Source organism: Trachurus trachurus (assembly GCF_905171665.1).
Source record: "Trachurus trachurus genome assembly, chromosome: 9".
In the NCBI taxonomy this organism is placed as follows: Eukaryota; Metazoa; Chordata; class Actinopteri; order Carangiformes; family Carangidae; genus Trachurus; species Trachurus trachurus.
In genome coordinates, this window is record NC_139895.1 from 17254295 (window position 1) to 17277768 (window position 23474).

Here is a 23474-nt window from a genome sequence, read left to right on the forward strand (position 1 = left end):
CATCAGGATCTAAGGTCACAACAGGACCATGATGTGATGGGTCTCTTCATGGTTGATAAAGCTTTATAATCCATTACCATGGGAAATCTTTGGGTTGCCAGATTATGGAAAAACCTCCTCCAGGATGACACTTTGCGCATCCTTTTAACAAACTCTGCCAATCATTAAATTTCTTCAGCTGTGGAAGCTTTGAAAGGAAAAGGCTGGTGTTAATGCCCCATTTGTTTTCACTAAAACATAAAAGTCTCTGGCTGCAACGAAAGCTGATTTTAATTGTCAATAATTGTCAATCTGCTTATTATTTCCCCTGTTAATGGTTGCCAGTTTGGGAAGACAAGACCTAAGAAAATAGATTCCCACAGCCTGATGTTGATGACTGGTCCATATGTGAGGGATTTTCTATTGATTATCATGTGACAAATTAATTTTTCATAAAAAACCCAAAAAGCTACTGACTCACTGAAGATGAAAATCTTTTGGAACAGATCAAACATACCCTGACTTAGATCTGATACAAAAAAGGAAAAAAAAAGCTCCTTTAAACAATGGAGCACTGTAGGTTTAAGTGTACATGTTCAATATTTTACGCTAGACGATACTTATCTAAAAAAAACGAATTTGTCCCTCTAAGGTCTGCTTACTGACATTAATAACCGTCTTTTTGAACATTTTAATTAAAGTGTGTGATGGCTAAACGTGATGAAAATGCCTCCTTGCGATCTGTACGATGAAAGCTTGAAACTTTCTGAATGAATCAGGTTGAAATACTTATTTTCACATGTGAATTAAATGGTTCACAGATTTGTGGCAGCACGACAGAAATGACAGACGAGAAAAACCCACACTGCAATGCAACCACAGTAAGCCATTCAGTTTTTAAAACTTTTTTATTGTTTTTAAATTTTTTTGCTCGTTTTTTAAATTATTTATATTATCTACAAAGTAAAAGTTTTAACTTAAAAGTTACATAAGGGTCAGGTGAGAAGTGGGATCTGATCACCTCAGCCATTATAATTTCATAAATAACATTTTTCTCCTGTCCTCTTGGCTGCCAAAATGTGTTTATTTCACAGGAAGCTTCTTGTCATGTTTCATTTTTAGTTTGGTTAGAAACCTGTCATGTACTCTGGAAACAAACGCAGCACAAAGCAGCAGCAATAAACAGTAAGATTAATACTGTCTAAAAGTTGGAAGATTTTTTTTTTTTTCTCCATAACAAGGTGCAGACAAAATACAAGTTCCAGTTGAATTTTCTGCTTCACTCTCACTGATTAGTTTCTCTCATTCTCTCTTTCATGTCTTACTTGGCAAGCTGACTCAAGTTGCAATTTGGGGGACCCCTGAAAAGTGTTTGTGTATGGGAGTTTTGTTTGTGTATCCATATATGTGTGTATACTGTATGTGTCTGTGTGTGTGTATTTGTACAGGGGCTGAATAGGAGCAGTCTTGTCTGTTAAAAATCTCTAGCTTGTTAAAACATGTCACTGCAACAACCTGTTAACATTCTCTTATTGCCTAGTCTTGGAGGGGGGAGGAAGGGAGGGAGGGAGGGAGGGGAGAGAAAAGCTGATGTGAAGCATGTCTGGTGAGGATGAGGAAAGAGAGGAGAGGGAGGGCTCTCATTCTCTTCATCGCCTGGTTATGAAGGCTCTGGTTGAGAAGCGCGACGCAGAGCGGGTCCCTCAGCTCACTGGCGCCCTCTATCTACAGCTGCTGCTGATGATGAGGCTGCACTGCAGAGCAGACAAAATGGGGGAAGTGTCAAGTCGATGGATTTGAGGATCGTTCACAGTTACACATTAGAAAGATTCAGTGGTGACCAAAATAATAAAATGGTCTTCGTTCGAAGCTCCTTTTAATTTTTATTTATTTTTTCATATGGCTTAACCAACAGTCCATTGTGCTTATCTGTTTAAAATAAACCGCCAAGTGCCTCTAGTGTAAAAGCTGACAATAATCAAAGTCTTCACATCCAAATACATTTACTACAGGTTTTCTATTTACCAGAAAAGTCCCTGTCTTTATAGTATAAAACACTGTTTGGAGAAACAAAAAGGAAAAACCTTCCCCTGAATCGATTTCAAAACGTCACAACTGAAAATATGCCAGTCTATCATTGATGTGCAAATACAGGTTATCCTTGGCAGCTACATCTGTTGGAATAATAACTTGTGCACTATCAGCACATAAACTTAAAGTATATTAATTTGCTGCTGCTGTTCCTTGACGAGACATCAACCTGATATAATAGTGCAGCTGATATGCGGCATTAGTGACTCAGCTCTGGAGTTGGCAGAGAGTTAAAGCAGGAGAATGACAGTAATAACTTCAATCTTTAGATTTAGATTATTACTGAGCTCAACCAGTTTCATAAGGTTTAGATACCCAACATACCTGTACATATACTTAAATATATGTAACAATACTGCAGAATTCATGTGTACATGTTCCTGTCTCCACCCCTCAGGAGTGTGCTGATTAATATTAGAAACATACCTTGTGGATGTGCCAGGTAGGAGAAATGTGTGGTGGAGGAAACAGGGATGGGGTTGAGAGCAGTCTGGGGCATTTGAGGCTGAGGACCCCCTGGAGGACCCTGGGTAGCCATCAGCATCATCGGGGGGTGGGTGGGTGCCGGGTGGTGAGACTGTACTAGGCCAGACTGCATATGGGCCTGGGTGAGAGTGAAAAAGAGTGTGTGTGAGTGTGTGTGTGACAGCAAGTGCAGAGGTGTGATAGAAAGTGAGAATGACAGTGAGAGACAAACAGATGGACAAGAGACAAGTTCATTAAAGAGATGAAACAGATGGATGTCAGTGCCACGACGTCCACAGCTCCTGCCTGTGTGTTACCCACAGGTGTCGCATGAAAAGATAAATCTGTGTTCACAGCCATATGACTTGTGGATAGAATAAAGCATAAAGCATCTCAACCCTCTCTTTAAACTAACTGTGGCTCAAACTCTGTCGTCCCCTTGACCTCTCAAGTATAATTATTAACTTACTAACTTTTTCAAGCATCATTTCTGACCACTGAGAAGAAGACGATGACACAAAAGCAGTTTAAGGACTTTTATACCACAGGTGATGGATAAGCTGCTACACCTGGTGACGACAAGTCTCTTCAATTTCTGCACACAGTCACTCTGTGCAGCTGTTTGCCAAGAAACAGTTGTGACACCACTTCACACAAGATCCATACTGTTCACAACCAGACACAGAGAGTGATCGCCTTTCTCATCCTTACCTCTAAGCAAAGCAAACAAGTGTCCTTTACAACAGGATGAAAAGTTATCATGGTGGAATAGTCATGGCTGCTCTGTCATTTCATCTGTGACCAAGGTTTGTTTTCCCTCTGTACGCTGTAGTGTTGTATCCACAACTAGGCTAAATGACATGCACATTGTGATAGAAACCTGGTCTCATTGCCAAAAAAATATCCACCGCACTTGCAGCTTATCAACGCCCAAGTATGAGCCATTCATAAAGTCAAACACCTGCTGGAACTGATCCCAGATTTCCTCGCTAACGCATTTAAAATCCCGTACGGGAACCGCTGCCCATCTGATTACTTGGCTGGAGCTACCGTGGTTGCTGTCCGGCCGGCTGGCGGCGGGCTGTGACCTACCTGCTGCACGTGTGCCATGTGGTTGGGGTTGTAGCCGTGCTGCACCTGCTGCGGGTGGATATAGACAGTCTGCTGGGCAGAGGGGAACGATGCCTGTGGGGACTGAGGGTTGGGCCCCGGGGTCATGGAGGGGGGCGTGGGGGCCAAGGCCGAGTACATCTGCTGCTGTGGGGGCTGGTTGGCCAGGTGGAGGGCCTGGGCTGCTGCTGCCGCTGCCGCACGCAAGAACAAAACACAACACACGGTTATGGTTGTAGTTGAAAATGTTGGGTAGAACTCCAGGTGCATGAACAAAAGGCAAAGCAAGGCTAAAGAGGAAAAAATGTTCACACACCGATAAATGCTCCACAAAAATGTATTAAGAGTGGAAGGTCAACATTTTGATCTTTCAGTCCTGAAGATCTGAAAAGATCAAAACGTTGACCTTCCGCCCTCAATAAAGTTTTGGGCAGCATTTGCCGGCGTGCAAACATTTTTCCCTCTTTAGCCTTTGTAATTGAAAATGTTCTTCCAAAATCCCAGTGTCCAACCTGGACATACCTGCTGCTGCCTGTTGGTGCTGCGAGTGCTGCACTGGGCTGGCAGCCGGGTGGTTGGGAGGACCTCCATGCTGTGGGGGACCCCCCTGCTGGCCTTGGCCTGTAGGCGTGGCAGAGGGTTGGGGGTGCTGTGGGTGAGGGTGCAAGGTGGCGCTGGGGTGGGGGTACTGCTGAGGCATCGGCCCCGGAGACACTGTGAGACAAGAAACAGCGTTAGAAAGCTATATAGAAACGTCTTCTTAGACAAATAACTAAGTCCAGTTGCTTTCGATTTAACCTCCTTTGAAATACATTGACCTGGACAAATGAGAATATGCACCGGCTTATTAAAAAAAAGTTATAAAATGGTAAGTAAAACACTAGCTGCACGTCCTAGCTGCACATTACACACTCGTGTAAACATGCACAAGTGGCGGGGGCTGACGTACCATACATGGTGTGTGTCTGCTCTGGGTACTGTGTAGTGGAGGAAGAGACGAGGCCGGGTTGGCCGTGCGTGGGAGGCGCCATCATCCTGGCGCTGCCCTGCATTACCGGACTGAACACATGCTGCGCCTGGAGGACACACAAGGACAGTCGGGAGATTGACAACATCAGCGTTAGATCCCGTTGTTTGTGTACCAACAGTCATGTTGCATCGAGCATCCAATACTGAAAACAGTCAAGAGCCAAAAGCTTGGCATCGAACGCCTGGTCTGATCAGTCATTTCCTGATTTAAATATAAAAAATACTGCCAATTTTTGACAGTTTTATTATTAAGTTGGTGTTTATATGTGGCCATTCAAAACAAATGCACCTACGCACAAAATGTTTGGCTTTTTTTCTTTTTTTTCAATAAAGGTTTTGTAGAAGATACAGTGAGCTTACAACCTGTCAATAATAATATTCATTTCTAAAAATATTCATCATTAAGACACTAGTCAAATTCGAGCCTTTGTTTGAAAAATAGCTTGAACTTCTTTGACGATTTATAGTATCTATATAAATCAGTAGCTAGTGAAGTTAGTCTGGGTTCTCTTTCTCCCTTCTTCTTTATTATCTCTTCCCAATTTTCAGGCAAAATTGTGTCATCAGTTCCATTAATTAAAGCAGAAGTAAGCGGAATATTTGTGTTAATATAAGTCTTAAATAGTTATATCTTCCGACGGCAATCACTTATATAGAGTGTTTGGTCCGAAACACGGGTCTGTCAGTCACTCTGCTCTGCTGTAAGCCGAGGAGAAAACTTTCCTTGTATCCTACAACCTTTATCCAATGAGGAGAGAGAACGGCATAAAGGGGCGGTCCTCTCTGTGTGTGCAGCCAAGGGATGCGGTGAATGTGGTGACGTAGGGACGAGGGCAGGGACTGCTAACTCCATTGGCTGACAAGAAGTTAGCCAAAACGACCGGATCGCTTACTTCTGCTTTAACCCTAATACAATTCCCATCTCTTATCTGTGTGATCATTACGTTACCCTAAAAACCCTGAAGCCAGCCTCCTAACTGCTTGTGTTTTCCTGCAGCTGCTGTATCACAGCCTGTTTGCAAACAGGTAACAGCTCTTCAGGTGTTAAGAGGCAGGAGTATGTGTAGTCAGCTCTACAAATCAGAAGTGATGAAACACATGGCATCGTGCCGGCTCCCTGTCGGGCTGCTGGACCGCAGGCATCTGCCAGACAAATGGCTGCCTAGTGAACAGCTGGGAGAGACGAAGACTGCCAGCGCTGCTGATGTTACCCGAGTAACTGGAATGGTTACATATGGTTTTTAATAGAGGAGCCGGCCGCCTTGAGAATTGATGCTGATGTGATGAGTAAATCTTACCTGTGACGGGTAGTGACTCATCTGCGGGACCAGTTGCTGACTGGTGAACTGCTGCGGGCTGCAGGTGAAGTACTGGGCAGAGTAGGCGGGGCTTTGTGCTACAATAGGTGGTCCTGCTGCCGTGGCCGGGTGCATCATGGTGGGCGTGCCCTGCGGGTGGTGCTGGTCTGACCTCTGCTGGGGCATGTTGGGTACTGGAGATTTACAATAGAGTTAATATTAACATTCAGTAAATCTCAAAGTAACAGAATCAAACTACTGCTGCTTTTGAAAGACGTTTATATTCTTCTGAATATAAACTGACCTCCACTTTCATCAGATTCAGATTAGTTTGGATGGGAAAGTCAATTCACTTTATATGAGAAAGTGCTTTTGAAGTGAGAAACAATTCTAATCAATGCCTGTAATGAACACAACATTGATGTGGCTAATTCAAGTGACTCCAGTCTTACTATCTTGAAAAATAGTGGGGCCACTTACTGTATTGTTTTCCAACTAGATCTGTTTAGTAAGCTTCAGTGAGTAAGAGATGAGAGTGGGAGAGAAATGAGAGAAATGGTGATTCTCACCTTTACCTGGTCTGTAGGGTTTAGACTGGCTGACTGTCATATGAGGCATCTGAACCTGGTACATAGCTGGAGACTACAGGGAGGAGGGGAATGAGAACAGTAGATGAAGAAAACAGTTTATACTCGGTCCTCTCAGGAGACTCCAGCAATACAAGAGTGAAAAATAAGCCCTGGACTTAAAAAACAAACAGGTGAATTTGTGCTTGTTTGTGTGGGATCGCTACCTGGCTGTGGGGCTGGACACAAACTATTCAGCTTTTAACTGTTGATTTAGTAGCGAACACATAAAAAACATGTGCATGTGAGATTGTGGGAATTATCTCTTACCTGGGGCCACATGCATTTTCCACCCCTGTCTTTCATTGGCTGTTTTACAACACTGCTTGTCGTCCTCCCTTCCTTAACCCCTTACTAGTGTATACCATGCATTTCTATTATAAACAGTACTGCAGCAAAAACAAACAAACAAAGGCTTTAACTCCCATTAGCTCAGAGACATGTTGTCTGGTAAACAGATGAAGCCAATAGAAATAACATGAAGTCATAAGTCCATCTGTGACGACAGTTTATATGGATTGCAATAAGAAGTTGGCAAACCAACATCTGAAGGCATTAATTCAACAAGCAAGCAAAACATCTCAGTACTGATTGGGCTTCAAAAAAAAAGAGAGAGAAACAAAAAACAAAAGGATTTAAAAAATAGAAATCTTCACAAACCTTCCATATTATGCTTTTCTAATGGAGCGAGAGAGAGAGGAGGAGGAGGAGGAGGAGGGGGAGAAAAGGAAAAAAGAACCACTCTTTAGTTGTTCACCAAGGTATTTTATCTCTTACACGTGTCTGATGTTGGATCACCAAGTTTTTCTTAAAGCAACACAGACCAAAAATATCGATTTACCAACAAAAAAAAACAAAAGTTTTCATCAAAAAATGTGCTAAAACTTTCAATAAATGTTGTGAAAGAGATTAGAAATATTTTGACATCATATCATAACTTATTACAGGTCCAGTTCTCAAGCTGACAAATGACAATGTTTGGACGATGACAAAGGAGAGAGAAAAGTGATGACGAAGGATGCAGATGACGTGCCTTCCTAAAAAATCAAGGCCAAAAATATATGAAGATATGGAAAAGAATATAGAGAAAATGATGATGACATGCCTCAGAGATTAATCAAGGACAGAAAAGAAAGACAGGAAATGGGAACAAACGCAAGCAGACATGTTGGTGGATATCAAGGCAATGGTTGTTAGTCAGGGATTTGTTTTAATGAACTTAATAATCGTTCAGTGTGATGATTCAGGGTGATCTGCATTCTGCACTGAATAGAAACAAGTACATCTGTCTCCATAGTCCACATGTCGGCATGCAGATGTGTGTCTCACCTGCACTCCAGGGCTGACTGGTGTGAGGGGATACATCTGGGGGAAGCAGACTGTCTGACTGTAAACAGTCGGGGGCTGCTGGACCACGATGGAGGGGCTTGGCTGGCCCTGAGGCCGGGGGGGCGTCGGGGTGTTAGCTGGTTTTGGCTGATGAAGTAGAATATACAGAGGAAGAGACATGAAAAAAATGATTGGATTATCAATGTCAGTTTGTGACATTTAAACAGTGCAGCTTGGCAGCAGCATGACATACTGACCTGTGTATTGAACCTGGGTTTGAACTCATTGGCATTTGGGTTCAGGGTTGATTTTCTCACTTGACTGCAGGACGTGACACAACAATGAAGAAGTTAACACCAACAATAAGTTTTCTTCTCTTATTGATGAGTTCATGTTAATAAGTGTTACTCAAACTGGAGTAATTTGTGTATTTACTTGAGACCGTTTTCTGCTGCAGATCAATACACATTTGATGCTCTAGTGAATATTTCTAGCAGCAGAATGTGTTTGTTGGATCAACTAAACTACTATGCTCATGCCTGTGATGATGACTGAATATGTAATCCAGTATCACCAGACTTGAAATCTGTACTTTCCCCTCTAAACCATGTCGTCCCCTCCACTCACTCTTGTACAGCCTCCTTCTTCTCCTCCTTCTCTTCATGCTTGGATCCACTGAATGTGGATGTGGATGTCGTCTGAACTCCCTGTGATGTCACGTCCAGCCCCGCCCTCTTTTGGTCCGGGGCCGAGGGAGACGGGGACAGTGCGGCAGGGCTGCCAGGCTTACTGGTGTTTGTGGTGGTACTGGATGGAGCGGGGGCACTACCGGGGGTGCTAGCAGCGATCCCCGCAACACCCTCTTCAGCGCCCTCTCGCCCCGCTGTGGATGCTTTGTCCAAAGGGAGGTCTTTAGGCTTGTCTGCTGGATCTCTGGGTGGCTTGGTCATCATCTGGTCAAAGGCAGGGTCTGGGTTTGAACTAGACTGCAACTGGAGGAGGAAAAAAGTTAAGAGGAGGAAAGCATAAGCTCATGAAAATGAGGTCAGAATTTCTGCATTTCTGTTCCACATGAATGAATGATACTCACCCTAAAATCTACACTAAATTTCTTTAAATTATCTATTTGTTTTCTGTGGTCTGGTGCCATAGAAGGGGGTCCTATGGGTAAGTAGAGAGAGAAAGACATTAAAGATTGTAATTATTTTGAAAATGGTTCATATCATGGAACTATCACCTTTTAAGAGTCCTAAATTATATTACAATAACAACAAATAAAAACAGATGTCTCAGTCTGTTTGATAAAGCTCCAGTGCACTTTGCTACAATGTGTATTGTACCTTTACAGACTGGTCTGGTGATACTAGGTGAGCTGTCCAAGGGCTTGATATTCTCCTTGTTTGCAGTGGGGGAAGTTTGTCTTGTCTCCTGAACACGGCACTCTTTTGCTAAACAGAAGAGACACAAAGAAAAACAAACAAATACCTGTTTATGACCATCATAAAAGCAGAGCAAGCCTATGTGAACAGTGTCTCTGACAGTGACAGAACTTGCACTGAAACATTAAATCTACGTACGTACACACCAATCAAATCAGGGTGTTTCATATCAATCTTAGCCTCTGTATCACACGTAAAGCTTACCATCCCCTGATGCAGAGGCGACCATGTTGGGAGTGGGGCTAGCAGCAGTAGGAGAGGAAACTGATGTTGGTGTAGCTGCAGTTTCCACAGGAGCTGTTCCTGTCTGAGGTGATGGGAGGGAGGAGGAGCCAGGAGAAGCTCCGCCCAGACTGTTCTGTCGGGGGGAGCGAGGTCTGTGAGCTGCAGAGGGGAACGAAGATAGAAGATTTAAAAACTTGTTGAGAGTCAACCAACTCAAATGCTCACAACAGCTTCAGGTCAGGTGTTATTCTATGATGTTGAAATGTTGATGGTGAGATGAGTGAGGTTATCCAGTGATGCTTAACTTTTATTTTATATTTCCCATCTACTCGGCTAATACTTCCCATTGTCAGATATCTGCGTTCTTCTTGTGAACATGAAGTTGTAAAGTTATTTAAAAAATAAAGAAATAAAGGAGGGAACTCTTCTACCTCCGCTAACCACTGAGGACCATGTCCCTCCAGAGGAGTTGCTCCTGGTTGGGGGAGTCACTGGTACTTCTCCAGGGGCATTGTGGGAACCTAAGTCCACTCCTGGAGGGACTCCGGTGGTCCGGCAGGGTGGCACCCGGTGAGCACGAGGCGTCCGCTGGGATTTTGGAGACATCCTGGGTGGACCTGTAGAAGAAGCCAAAACTCAATAAACAGACAGCAGAGGTGAAGTAAAACACAAGTGAACAGCTTCCAACCATCCTGCTGTGGTTTCTCCGTGAAGCTCATTTGTGTCTCTCACAAGCTTTTAACAACTCAAACATCTGCTACGAGTACATCCGTTATCTAATGTTTAAATATCACGTCATACAGTGGTGTTATTTAGCGACATGCATGTTAGTGGAGAAACTGCAAAGGGGCCAGTAAAGTGATCACACCACACTGTTCACACCACGACCGAGTGAAGTGAGAGATGAGAAACAGGGAAACAGAGGAGAGCTTCCTTAAAAAACGTGTTTGTGCTTGAACAGTGTCTGTCTCGCAGGCAGCAGCTCAGTGCAATGTTTTCAGCTAAACACTGAATATTTGCCATTTCGCTGTATAAACATTTGAAAAGAATAAACATGATAAATAGGAACTTGGAAATGGCACTTAATTTGGCTCTGTACTCCGGCTCTTTGGATTTACCATAAAAGAAGGACTAAGAGGATCTCAGCTCGCTTACTGTTTTAAGTGTGTTTGAGGGTGAATAGAGGAAAGACTTTAAACTCTGCTAGACAGAAAGCACAGCACACACAGTGATGCACCCACATGCCAAGGTGAAACTGCCTGATGCACTGACAAAGGATCAGCTTTGTGGCTTACTAAATCCTCACAACTTCCACTTGTGAGGACATTGAAAATCTGACCCCAAATCAGTCTGAAGAGCCAACTTCACCTATTTGTGTTGTTCCACACTAGACCTGGGCAAATTTATTTTTGAAAGTAGTTTCCATATTTTAATTTTTAAGAAACTTCAAACAGCTTTCAAAACGAGTGGGAGTTTCAGCTCCACACTGGGCCCGATTCATCCACCTTCAACTCAAACCTTTGCCCAGGTCTACTCCACACTGATGTGGGTACCTTCTGAAGACATGCGTTTGGGCAGAGTGGAGGCTGGCGACGTGGGCCCATGGTGGGAAAAGGAGGATGAGGAGGAGGGATAGGAGGGGTGGGATGAATGAGAGGGAGGCCTGGAAGGTCGAGAGGGGGGTCTGGAAGGAGGCCGGGTGGGCGTGGTTGCCCGAGGAGGCAGGGAGGAGGGGCCAGACTGGTAACGAGAGGGGGGGCGGGAGGAAGGAGACGGACAGGGTGAGGGCCAATGGGATGAACCTAAGAGAGGGAAGGACAAATGATCATGGATGACAAAGAGCAGATGATGATAAGCAGCTAAAGTGAGGAAACGAGGGTACAGCAGGAGTAGAAAGAAGGGGGGAGATTAATAGACGAGAAAGAAGAAAGCATGGCGAGGCAGGAATACAATCATCTAACTGACATCAAGTATAAATTAAAGCATATAAAGAATTAACAGACAACAGAAATGGACACCCCCAGAGACTCTAAACCAAAGTCGCCCCTGATGTTACATCAGTTAAACAAAGGAGATAAAACAGGTGAAGAAAAAACACTCTTTTCCCGTCACAGAGTCGCTATATTGACCGACTCACTCATCATCCAATACACCTCTGGTACGTTTCAGAGCCATGTAACACCATAAGTCTGTGTGTGATGTATTGAAATGTACCTCCGTTAACCACCCTCTGGTCAGCGCCAGAGCTGGGACTGTAGTCATGAGGTCCTGGTCGAGGAGTTGAAGGCCCAGCTGAGCTCTGAGCCAGACGAGGTGAATTCTGGCGTCCCGGCCCCCATGACATTGTGTCCCTGTTCCTCTGCCCTGGAGGAATGTACTTATTCTCTCTGTACATTCACACACACACACACACACACACACACACACACACACACACACGAGGCAGATGGTTTAGTTAAACATATACAAGACAATAGTCACGATAACAAAGGGGAGGAATTAATTCTACACTCTGTTACATTCAGCTAAGTACTCTTCATCAGCCAAAATGAGCATGTTTTCTTTAATTACAGAGGAAGTATTTGTTCTGGGAACAGCTGCTGTCTACTTAGTGAATTATCTAGAACTACTTTAAGGTTTAAATATGCTTCTCGTGCCTATGCCAAAGATGTTCTACTGCAGGCCCACTTCATCTCCAAGCATTAATCATATTTAGTATATTTAGAATATGTCGTTATAGGCTGCAGATAAATGTAGTATAATGTCATTCTGGTATATACAGCATTTTCCTACTGCTTACAAATCAGGCACTGAAAATGAAGAAAAGTGAGTGTTCATACAAGTTTATATAATGCACCTCTTTGAAATTCTTTCATCAGCCTCTATAATAATAAATTCTCTGATGATGTTTAGAATCAACTTTACTGTATAAACTAAAATGTAAAATGGGTATGTAAATGTTGCACTATTGTGCTGCTCTGTTTTGAAGGAGCTTGTATTGCAGCGCACATCAAGAGCCAATTACCAACAATAAGAATGAATGAAATTTGATAGACACATGCTGGTTGTCAACACAATCTGCAATTACATAATTACAAGCTACGCACTCTCAGACACTTACAAGCGTGAGAAGTATGTAATGATCCTAAGTCTCTCTGTGTTTCCTGGTCTCACCTGCTAAGTGTGTGAGTCTCCCTTTCCCCTCGCACCACAGCAGTATATTTCTCCTCCTCGGAGCGGTCATCATTCTCCAGGGCCACGCGGGCCTTGTATGTGGCACTGGCCTCAATCTCCTCTGCCAGCTGGGCGGCACGTGCTTCTCTCTTGAGGAACTCCTCGGAGTTGTCCCGCTCCAGAGGGACCCTGGGAAACAAGCTCAGGTCAGACAAGGGCAGCAGGGTTGTGGAAGGAGTGATTTCAGGTTTTTACTTGATTCACATAAAACCAGAAATGTTAAAAGTATTCCCAGAAAACACATTGTTTAATTTTAGACTTACACTGTGTATTAGCAGTGCACGTGAAAGACACATGAACACAGAAACTTACGTATATGTAGACAGGCTGCTGTCATATGTAGATAGGACTCCGTACTTCTCCTCATTGTACTTGAACATGTCATTAGGGTCCCACCCATTTGACTGATATGAGCAGAGAAAGAAGAGCAAAGAGGATTTCAGAAAAGGCCTATGAGGAAATTATCAACGCTGTGGATACAACCTCTGTTCACTGTCAAATTTACCAGCCATCTCATGAAGGCCTGTGTGGATTGATTCCATTTATTGTGTGCAACATCAAATGCATGTGTTGTGTAGTTGTGTGTTTTTTTTTACCACATCTGTATCCAGAGACTCAAGGCTGTCAGAGTTGTGGGTCTCTCCTCCATCCCACGGCTCTAGATCTTTCTCTTTATGCTCGCCATTGATTCTACCAGTCACGGCTGCATCTGTGAAGTTGTCTGCGCGACACACACACACACACAAAGAATACATATTGATGTTCAGCAGACTGCAACACAGGAGCACACACACTCAAACACACAGACACACACATGGAGAAGCTCATGATGGTATACAGTCACATGGCTGCACTGTTTATGCAGGGAAGCGCTCATGCCTCAAGAGCTTCTGCCACAAGCTCTCACAGCAAAGGTCTTTATGGAGGTAGTGCTGGTTCACCAGACACACCCACTCACAACCAGACATGGGCCCAACTGGATTGGGAAAAAATCCTTTCAAAAAAAATTTGAGCTATTGCTTGAGCTGGCCTTGGTAAAGCTAGAGGGTACAAAAGTTCTGACTGTGTAAGTACGAGTATGAAAAGCACAGTAATAAAGGGGGGAAAGTAGTCCCCAATCACTGCCTTAGCTTATTAAAGTATTTACAAATTAAATCAAGCTGCAATATTCTCAAATGGCTGACATTTGCTGGAAATTAAATGCACGTATCATGGAGAGTCTACTTTTTTCTCCACTTTATTTATTATGCATCACCATGGCAGCATCTTGAAAGGAAACATTCAAATAGGGGAAAAAAAATCCACACTTTCAGGACCATACTTGTTACATTTAAGTAAACTCACTGAATAATTTGGTTGGCTCAAGTAAAAACCAGGGACAGGCATGCTCAAAGAAAACCCTCAATTATATTTGAAAGGAAATCTAATCTCATGTCAGCCCAAGTCTGTTCTCACATTCTCAGAGCTGGCATCAATGGACCACGTGCATAAAACATATCAGCCACCTGGAGTTACATAACTCAGTCATCCCAACTCATACTACAATACACAGTGCATTTAAGCATCTGGCATGAAATACGTCCAGAAATACTAGCTTGGCACCGTACAGACAGTTGGGCTAACAGGTCTGAATTATATTAGCAGAGGTGGTTGGTATGCTTTGTGCACAATGTCCATCAAGGGAATTGTACATAAAATAAGGAACATTTAAAATACATTTATGAGCATAGTGAGGGGTAAGCAAACATGCATTTAGACTGCAGTCAATTAAATGACCTTAACGCACTTCAGGGCCAAACCAAATTAAAAATCCGGTAACTTGATTTTAATACAATGATCAGAAAGCAAATTAAGGTGCTAGTGCTCAACATGAATTTTCAAGCTGTTGCTTTCAATGGAATCGCACGCTTCTTGTTTCTCTCTTTTTGAACTATCTCTGATTTTACTTGAACTCTGGAAATTTGAAAGTGTTGTTTTGGAAAATAAAATTATGCTCTCAAACATCGAGTTATGACAATATCCTTTCTCTATTGCTGCTGCAGAAATGCAGTTGCTTGCTGACTATGCTATTTTACACTAAACCATTTTAAAATGACTCCAATCAACGTTTAAAATTTTAGAGTATGACTTTAAGTTTCAAACAAAAACTGCTGTTCAAAACACAATTATGATTTAGTACAAGTTCAAAGTAAATTACCAAAGTATTAGAATTAGTTTATTACAGTAAACATTTAACACCATTAGTTGTACATCTCTCACAGATTCCACATAAGTTAGCATAAGGCCAAACAATATGCATAATGTCAAGGGCCATTGCCTTTTATTGAAAGCTTAAATGAACTGACTAAACTGAGCCAAGTGCCAACTCTTCCACCGAAAGCAACATCCTGTCTAAAGATAACAAAAGGATCTGGTGAAAAGATGAAGCAGGACTGACCAGAGTCAGATACTGGGTTCTTATTTTTGGGTTATGTGAAAGAAATGATGCTCAAATTCTGACATCAAATTGGCTTTAAAATGTGGCAAGAGGCGACAGATCAGGCCTAGGCCTAAAGAATTCACAATTTTGAGTGTGAGTGTAGATTATCAAGCTTATTTAAGCGTGTATGCCTGTGTGTGTACAGTTATGTGCAAGAGGAGAAAACAGCCATATATTACCTGTATCAGAGGAGACTAGACCATTGGAGAGGAGAGACACACAGATGACAAGACAGTCAGAAGATGGACTGACATATAGAATGACTGACTGGCGATCACACCAACAATTGACATCCTAATCAATAATAAGGTGCATATTTAAAGTGAAATAGCGTTTTTCATTGTTTTAGCCAGGTGATGTCAAACAGATTCCTAATTCTCTTTCTCTATCATCTTTTGCCATGGGAGTCAATAAAATACGCAATAATTGTATGGTTATTAAGTTCTGAAATTTGAAACTAATTGGGGGATCTCTGGTGACGCTCCAGGTTTCATGTCAGCGCCTCAAGTGCTCTAGTGCCATGAATTAGCCTAATTTTGGGGTGCATTCATTTGAACACTATTGCAATTCTGGCCTGCTATGGTACTTGGCCCTGACGCCCAAGTTGGTGGAAAATGTGTGTACCATCTAAAAATAATAAAATAATATGTCCACTATACTGCAGAAATAAGATTTCTTAAAGTTAAAGGGAAATTGCCGTTTTTTGCTCAGAGATGATATCATCCAGGTCAGAGGTTAGTAGGTCAACCTACAGACCCCGGATGTTGATAACAGTTAACCCCCGGACTCAAGAGGGGAACAGCACTAGCGTATCATAACAAAATATTGGTGAAATGAACGAGTTTCACAGCAGATAATGTGTTATTTAGAGGCTGCATTCCGCTGCCCTGTAGACTATGGATATACACGGCTCTTGGCTGGATCTAATTTCATCGGAATGACTTGTAATGACACCAAAGTTATCTGGGTGAGTAAATGATCGTATTTTATGCTAGAAATAAGGTCCAGATTGGAAAAAAATGGCAATTCCCCATTAACACCCTCAACTTAGCAACATAACATCACTAACAATGGCACAGGTATTTTAGAGTTATTACATTACTGCAAAACATTTCAAATTCCTGAGTCCAGTCAGTGATTCAGAAAATTAACTCCCTGACCCACCCTCATTGTGTTTAAAGGAGGACTGTATGGGTCAAGATAAATAAGAGGAAGAGGACTCATTCTGCTTTTATCGAGTGTCCTTGCTGTGATGGACCATCTCACATTAGTCTTCTATAGGTGACCAATCAGAGCAGACATGCAAGATTTAACTCATGGCAAAGCCTCTGTGACATCAAGGTAGTGAATATCGCCTGAAAGAGATCAATACATTGTGTGCATGCACTGATTGGTATTGACTCTGACATGTCTTTATTTGTGTTTGATTGTGTGAGTGTGTAATGAATACAAAATGACAAACCCACCTAGTTACATTATGTGCTCTTCTTAAAATGTAATGTGTTTATAAGTATATAAACAGACTTCCCTTTATATTGTGAGATAAAAATCTGTCAACACAAATGCCCTCAGTACCTTTCCTGGCGAAATTCAGGTCCACATCTTTGAAGGTCACCACTACCACATCTGAGGCCTTGAAAATGATGCTCTCCACAATATCCTCTCTCCTGGGGCCTATGCTCGGCTCTGGGCTCTTTCTGTGGGCTGCATCCAACACCAGGTCACACTGAGGGAGAATGTTGTGTTAAATTTGATCAGAAAAGGGAGTTTGAAATATAGCAAAACTCTAAACTATCTCTAGAAGACATGAAGGTCATCGTGAGATCAGAACATTTTTCATAATGAATCTATCTTGTATTTAAATTAGGGCAAAAATGCCAGTTCTGGTTTCTGATGGAGGATTTCCCTTTTATTTCTCTCAATGGTATATGATATTAAATCAATTATTTGTTGGTCAGACAAAACAAGCAACGTGAAGAGGTCATATCTTGGGTTCTGATTTCTGAAAAACTGCTTACCGAAAAACTTCATCATCTCGTAATTTTAAGACATTGCATACAATAAACAACCAAGCAATCAATCAAAAATGATGATAAGCAGATAAAGAAAAGAAACCACGAAAAGCACAAGATAATCTAATCTAGGAATCCAAGTGAGTGTAGCTTTTTAAACACTGCATATTCATGGGTGAGAAAATGTAAACTGCATCAGTCTGAAACTGGCAAAGACAGTTGCTTTGCGCCTTGTGTCCCTTTGTGCCAGGGTCTAAGATAGATCCCTGAGTCTTTGATGCAGGAATGCACTGCAGAAGGGAATAAACATAGATGGTACTTCATTCGTTTTCTGCTCATCCTGGACCCCCCCTCTCTCACTGTTGGTACTAAAATTCAATCCATTTTGCCTCACACATAGCTGAGTTTAGCCAACCAGATGTTTACATTTATCTTTTTTATAGTTTATTCTTTCTCACGCTGTGCATCCCCTGAAGTTCTCTGGCAACACCCCCTTCTCTGTTGCACTGGGAGCAGATAAGACTTTCCTCAAAACAAGTTACAATTCTACAACTTGTATCGTACTATGGAGGAAAATTGAAAACACAAGCGCTGCAAACCAAACACTATACTGTTGACTGAAGAGTCGGGTGGTGAATACAGCTGTGCGATTTTTTTCAGGACGTTCGACTGCTCAGCTTGCACACACTGTGGTAATGGAAGCCAAATGTGATGCTTTGTTTTGGTCTCAGAACAAAGTGGAGTGTCTGCCTGTGCAAGCACACCAAATTCAATTTATTCTGCAGTATCATGCCAGCCTTGCAATGTTATGAAAGTGGTGGGGGATAAAAGATGTGTAAATATCGACCCCGCTGTTTGGTGTGAAAACAGGGGATAATGCATATTACTGGTATCTCATCAAAAAATGAAGGCGAAGCCGAGCTCTTACAACTGAACTGTACAGAAACTTCGACCCTGCTTCGGATTAATCTATTCATTTGTGCAAAATGAGATTTTCCCCATAGGAGAAAGATTGGAGAATACCTCAACCTAAAAGGGAAGATGAAGGACCACATACCTCCCCTCCATAAAAGGAAAGCTGGGAAGAGTGATCTTTCTCTAAGCCACCTCAGGGGTGAAGTTGATACCGAGTGCTGGCAGGACACTATCTTGCCAGCACAGTTAACCTGAATCATTTTACTGCTACAGAGGAAATGACATATTAGCACCTATAAAGAGCTCCACACCCTGTGTGATCCTTACCTCTGGACCGTACGTCTTAAATACTCCTTCATAGACTGCTCCATTTTTCACTTTCAGTTCACACTTGGTCCCCTATAAATAAATAGGTAAATAAATAGGTCTATCATTATTCACTGTATATAACACTCACTCATTCAACAAAATGTCAATGTCAATTAACACATTCAAAAAACAGGTTCAGAAACCCATCTGCTGCAAAACAGACAAACTATTGATCAATTTTCTGCTTTGTTTATGCAAGCAGCTGTCTCCACAAATCACAACAGACTTTGTTTATTGCAGCATAGACATTTTGAAGACACAGCATGTGGTGAAAGACAGACTGCAGTAGATACTGCCGTTACTAATTCATTTACAGTAACCATGATTTACAAAGCATGAGGTTTTTGGTAACTGCTCATTTCTCTGTTCATCATAAGTCGTGCATATCATAAGATGAAATGTATAAGGACATACTAGATATATATGGAATGTCATCTCAAAGACATAACAAGACCAACACACAGTGAACATACCACCACTGACGTCAAGACATGGACCATCCTCATATTTGCATATACACCATTGAAAATGACCTAAAGAAAAAAACAAAGTTAACCTCTGATGAAGAAAATGTATTCAATAGCCTATTACTCATTGGACTTGGTTGTTTCAATAGTAAAACCTACTAATAAGTAGATTACATTATCTTTACCATAAAAACCAAATTGCATGACTTAAGAAGAAAGACGTAATACTGTATTTAAATAGCTGCACAGAATGAACAAAAGGAGCATTAATCCTGCTGGTGGGTTTTCACAAAGCAACATCAATTCTTTGATAAAATACAGCATTCAGGTACATCAGACTTGTGATGGTGTGTCATAAAAGCTCTTTGCAAATGACTAATGAGTGTAAGCAGGCTACTTACTGCTGCAGGACCTTTACCACTGTGTCTTCCCCTGAAACAAAAAAAAAGGCATTGTCAAGCTCACCATCGTCATTTGCACTGAGCTGCATATTGAAACAAGGCCATTGTACAAGTGAATGGCAGAGGTCTAAGGAGGAGATGGTGTACATCCCTGAGAGGGGACACAACTGCTGTAGTACATGTTAAAGGGGAAGCCCAAGAATCATCTTCACAATGATCCGCCCAATTCAATCTACACAGAAAGGTCTTGCAGATGTAAATTCACTACATATTTGAATGCGCGTACATTTTTTTAATTTCCCACACACATTTCAAGGCATTTTGATGGTTTGAAAGAAATGCAATTGGGCTGTCAGCCAAATACTCAGTAGCCCACATTTTTCTAAGCATGTCCTAAAATGCACCTTGTTCGTTCGGCACCTGGCGCATGGCCAGACATCCACACTTGATTCAATCAATGTAAGCAATGGCCACTCTCCCTACATTACATACATTGTAGCACATGAGTAATAGCCTAATTTGCACACACGCGAATGCTCAATACAAACAGAGTACCAGTCCAAATCATCTCAAACACTGACACAGGCTGGTTTCGTATGCATGAGTCGAGCTGGGCCAATCTCTCCCTTTTTTTTTCTTTTTTTTTTTACAATATCTTCGCACGGCCCTAATAGATGGAACCTACGCAATGAATGAACGTAGTGTCCTAGTGACCGGTGAATAGACGCCTGGCCACATTTTTAAAAACCACCAAAAATTCACAATACGCATGCAGCTCATGCACTGACAGTATGCGTTAGCTTTATCTTAGGGACGACATGTACAGAAATGTCATGCTTCAAGGACACTATTTCACACGAGCAGCCACGGCAACGTCAAGGTTGAAAGCTCGTCGGTCTAAAATTCCCCCCTATCCTCCTCCTCCTCCTCCTCACCCCCGTTTCCACACCCGCCCCTTTCTTTCGTGCGCCCACACGCTCTTTTTTTTTTTTTGGTCAATTTATTGGCAAACCCTTTGCAGCAATGTTGCGGTAACGCACCAAGCAACATGACAGACAAAAATGAAAACAGACACAATTGTTCTCTGTTAGGCTGAAAAGTGTCAAGGCTGTGTCCCGTTAGCTGGGGACCGCTATGTTACTGAATGAGGCTAGTGCACTGAATAACAAGCATGGGCTGTCAAACGGCTAATTAACGCTAGCTAAATTGACTCCAAGCTGATAGTAAACCTGGTATCAGCAACTTGGCGAGCAGCTTTCACCGCTATACACACACACACATATGAGGTGAAAAATACGTTTGTGCACCCAAACATATTTAAATGCATCACAGACACCAGATGATGTTTTTCTTTTATTTAACGTGCAAGAGGAGGTAACGTTACGTCGAAGTTGCAACATTATTGGAGCGAGCATAAAGGCCTCGCTAGCCGGACTGCATAACGTTACGCTGGGTGACCAACACGTCGCAAGGCCCATACAACGTTCACAAATAACGTCTTGCTTTTTGGACCGTTTCACGGTAATGTCATCTCTCAAAACCACCACTGTCGGCAGCGACCGTCTCCAAGGACTGAAAACGGACCCCCTTAGCCCCCCGGTGATGTGTTTTTATATCTCTACGTTAACGTTTCAATTTGACAGACCTGCCCAGATTCTGTCTTCCACCGCCGCTTCCTCCGGCACCGGAGGCAGGGGGACCAGCGGCGTTGCCACCGCCGGGCTTGCTGCGATTTCCACCGGCCTTCATTGACATGGTGATCCCATAAAAGACGGCGTCTTAAAACGACCAGCTTCACACCGCAATTTTTTTCTTGACGAAGAGGCGGCGTGCAATTTGCGTGACAGCTCGCTAACGTTAGCAACCCTAAGATTTTGCTAGCTTGCAGGCTAATGTCAACGTGCCTCTTGAAGAAGATGCTATGCTAAGAAGCTAGCTGGCTAGCGGTTGCTAGCTGAATTAGCAATCTGTACAATTCCTATTAAAACAGAAAAAATTATATTAAAAAAAAGGACAACACGTGCCAATCACTCTTCCAAAACAAACATGGGTGTTACACCTCTTGTCAATTTGTTAGGTAGTCCTAACAAAATATTAGATTATCTGAAAATAGGGTTTACAGCTATCTCGGGTTCTTTCCGTTGCTAACAGCGAAAAGACCAAAACAGTCTGAAAGGGGACAAAAAACAGCGGAAGGATATATGAAAGATGTAACGGCTCATAACATCTAACCAAAAAATGTCCACACGGACTTCTTTGACAACTCTCAACATGTTATAAAGGGCAACTGTGATCATATTCAATGTAGACCACGAACAAAAAACGGATAGTTGGTCGGTTATTTTAAAAAGTGTACCTACAATTGGCACTATTTTCAGGAAGTCCACCAAACCTAGATGACTGTTTTGTGGCATCCACGTGAGCCGGCAAATACACTAGCGCACAGACATAAGCATAATATTTATTTACACACTGATTATGTGTGCATGATGATAGATCGGATATAAATTAACATATTATAAAGTTAATGCTTTCAATTAGCGGGGTACTTTTAGCTCTATTAACTTGCAAATAGCTTATCTGGCATCGACAAGATCAGGGGGGAAATTACAGGTAAATTTACATCAGGGAGTACAGGTAGGGTACTGGTCCCTCTGCAAATTATGCATATTGTTCATTTTTCTGGTTGAGTGAATTAAGTTAAGTAACTGCAACTACAACCGCTGCAGGCTGCAGCAAACATGAATTCACATTTGGTCAGTTGTCAGTAATGTACCTTTTTTCATGGGGGGAAAAATAAACAAAAACGTAATTGTGGCATGTGCGATGGTTTGCGAATCCTATTAAATCAATATTTAGTAACCCCCACTGGCAGATATCACAGCTTGCATACACCCACGCTTTAATGGAGATCACATCAAACTGAGATATTTTGGGCTGTCTTTCAGGCACAACATGTTTACTATCTGTACACAGATTCCCTGTGATGTTGAAGTGAGGGGACTGTGAGGGCCTTTCCAAAAGCTTCAGCTGGTGTTTCTTGAAATAGTTCGTTGTGGATTTTGAGGTCTGCTTATCGATTACTATCTTATTGCAGAGGCAGCCACTTTTCACTTTTACTTTCTTGCAGGACACAAACATCCAGAATTTGCTTAGTGGGATGTGTTTTTTTTTTCTTTCTTTCTTTAGGCTATGCATGTATCCTGTGCCCATGGCCGTACCCAAATATATTGCCATTAATTTCCTTACAGCTGGTATAGAGGGGCTTACCACTGACAGAATTTCAAAACTATGTTACACACCTCATATGTCTTTTTGAATTTATGCTTGTGTTCTCATTGTCATACTGTGTCTGACTCTGTACATATTGTTACATGTTCAAGTCCAAGATGAGCAGCCAATAAAGACAATGATAATAAATAAATGACTATCAAAAGGAGATTAATTCAAAATTGCATTGACAACAACATTCCATTTTTTTGTAGCTATGAATTGTTATTGTCTTATTGTTGTGTTATTTTCCACGATTAAAGTGTAATTACATGTTCTCAACAATTTTTTGTCCTCCTTTTGTCCACATATGTGGGCCATTGGGCCCCATGTCCAATCAGCAAAGGTTTAACCTGCAACAATGTGTTTTTTTTTTGTGTATTTGATAGTTTATTTAATATTTTATGGGTTTGAATTGTATGTTTAAATAGAACAGCAATGCAACACTGCAATTTTCATTTTGTGATAAAAAACAATACAATATTTTATAGACAAATGATCATGCGATCATTGTGAATTAAAATGGGGCACAGATTTAACGCAGCATAAAATGCAAATAACAGATGAAACACAAGTACCCCAACAATGCATTTCAAGTAGCCTACAGCAGGCAGTAGAGCAGTTAGTACAGCTGTTTAATATTTTCCACCAAGGTTTACTGCAGGGCTGTTGGGATACGTTGTCCAAGTAGCCTACTATTCACTGGGAGGGAGATAATAATAATAATAATAAAAAA

General features: G+C 42.0%; 1 protein-coding gene across 8 annotated transcripts; it reads right to left on the minus strand.

Moving 5' to 3' along the window:
- Window positions 1–878: 878 nt before the first annotated feature.
- Window positions 879–21622, minus strand: atxn2 (ataxin 2). Of its 8 annotated transcripts, none has more exons than XM_083979629.1 (26): window positions 21114–21622; window positions 19469–19499; window positions 19074–19133; window positions 18559–18630; window positions 16880–17030; window positions 15484–15498; window positions 13422–13546; window positions 13138–13229; window positions 12766–12954; window positions 11806–11978; window positions 11145–11393; window positions 10023–10208; window positions 9571–9750; window positions 9268–9375; window positions 9018–9088; window positions 8555–8919; window positions 8185–8248; window positions 7928–8074; window positions 7259–7276; window positions 6548–6614; window positions 5973–6166; window positions 4595–4721; window positions 4168–4359; window positions 3628–3839; window positions 2497–2674; window positions 880–1733 (listed from the first exon to the last, which is right to left on the minus strand). In XM_083979629.1, exons 1-26 carry the CDS (start codon window positions 21221–21223, stop codon window positions 1705–1707), a joined length of 3405 nt encoding a protein of 1134 aa, XP_083835755.1. In that variant the 5' UTR covers window positions 21224–21622; the 3' UTR covers window positions 880–1704. The 8 variants fall into 8 exon arrangements, with proteins under 8 accessions (XP_083835759.1, XP_083835760.1, XP_083835755.1 ...); XM_083979628.1 differs by having other exon boundaries at window positions 6542–6614; XM_083979633.1 differs by lacking the exon at window positions 11145–11393 and having other exon boundaries at window positions 879–1733; window positions 6542–6614.
- Between the last annotated feature and the right edge of the window lie 1852 nt (window positions 21623–23474).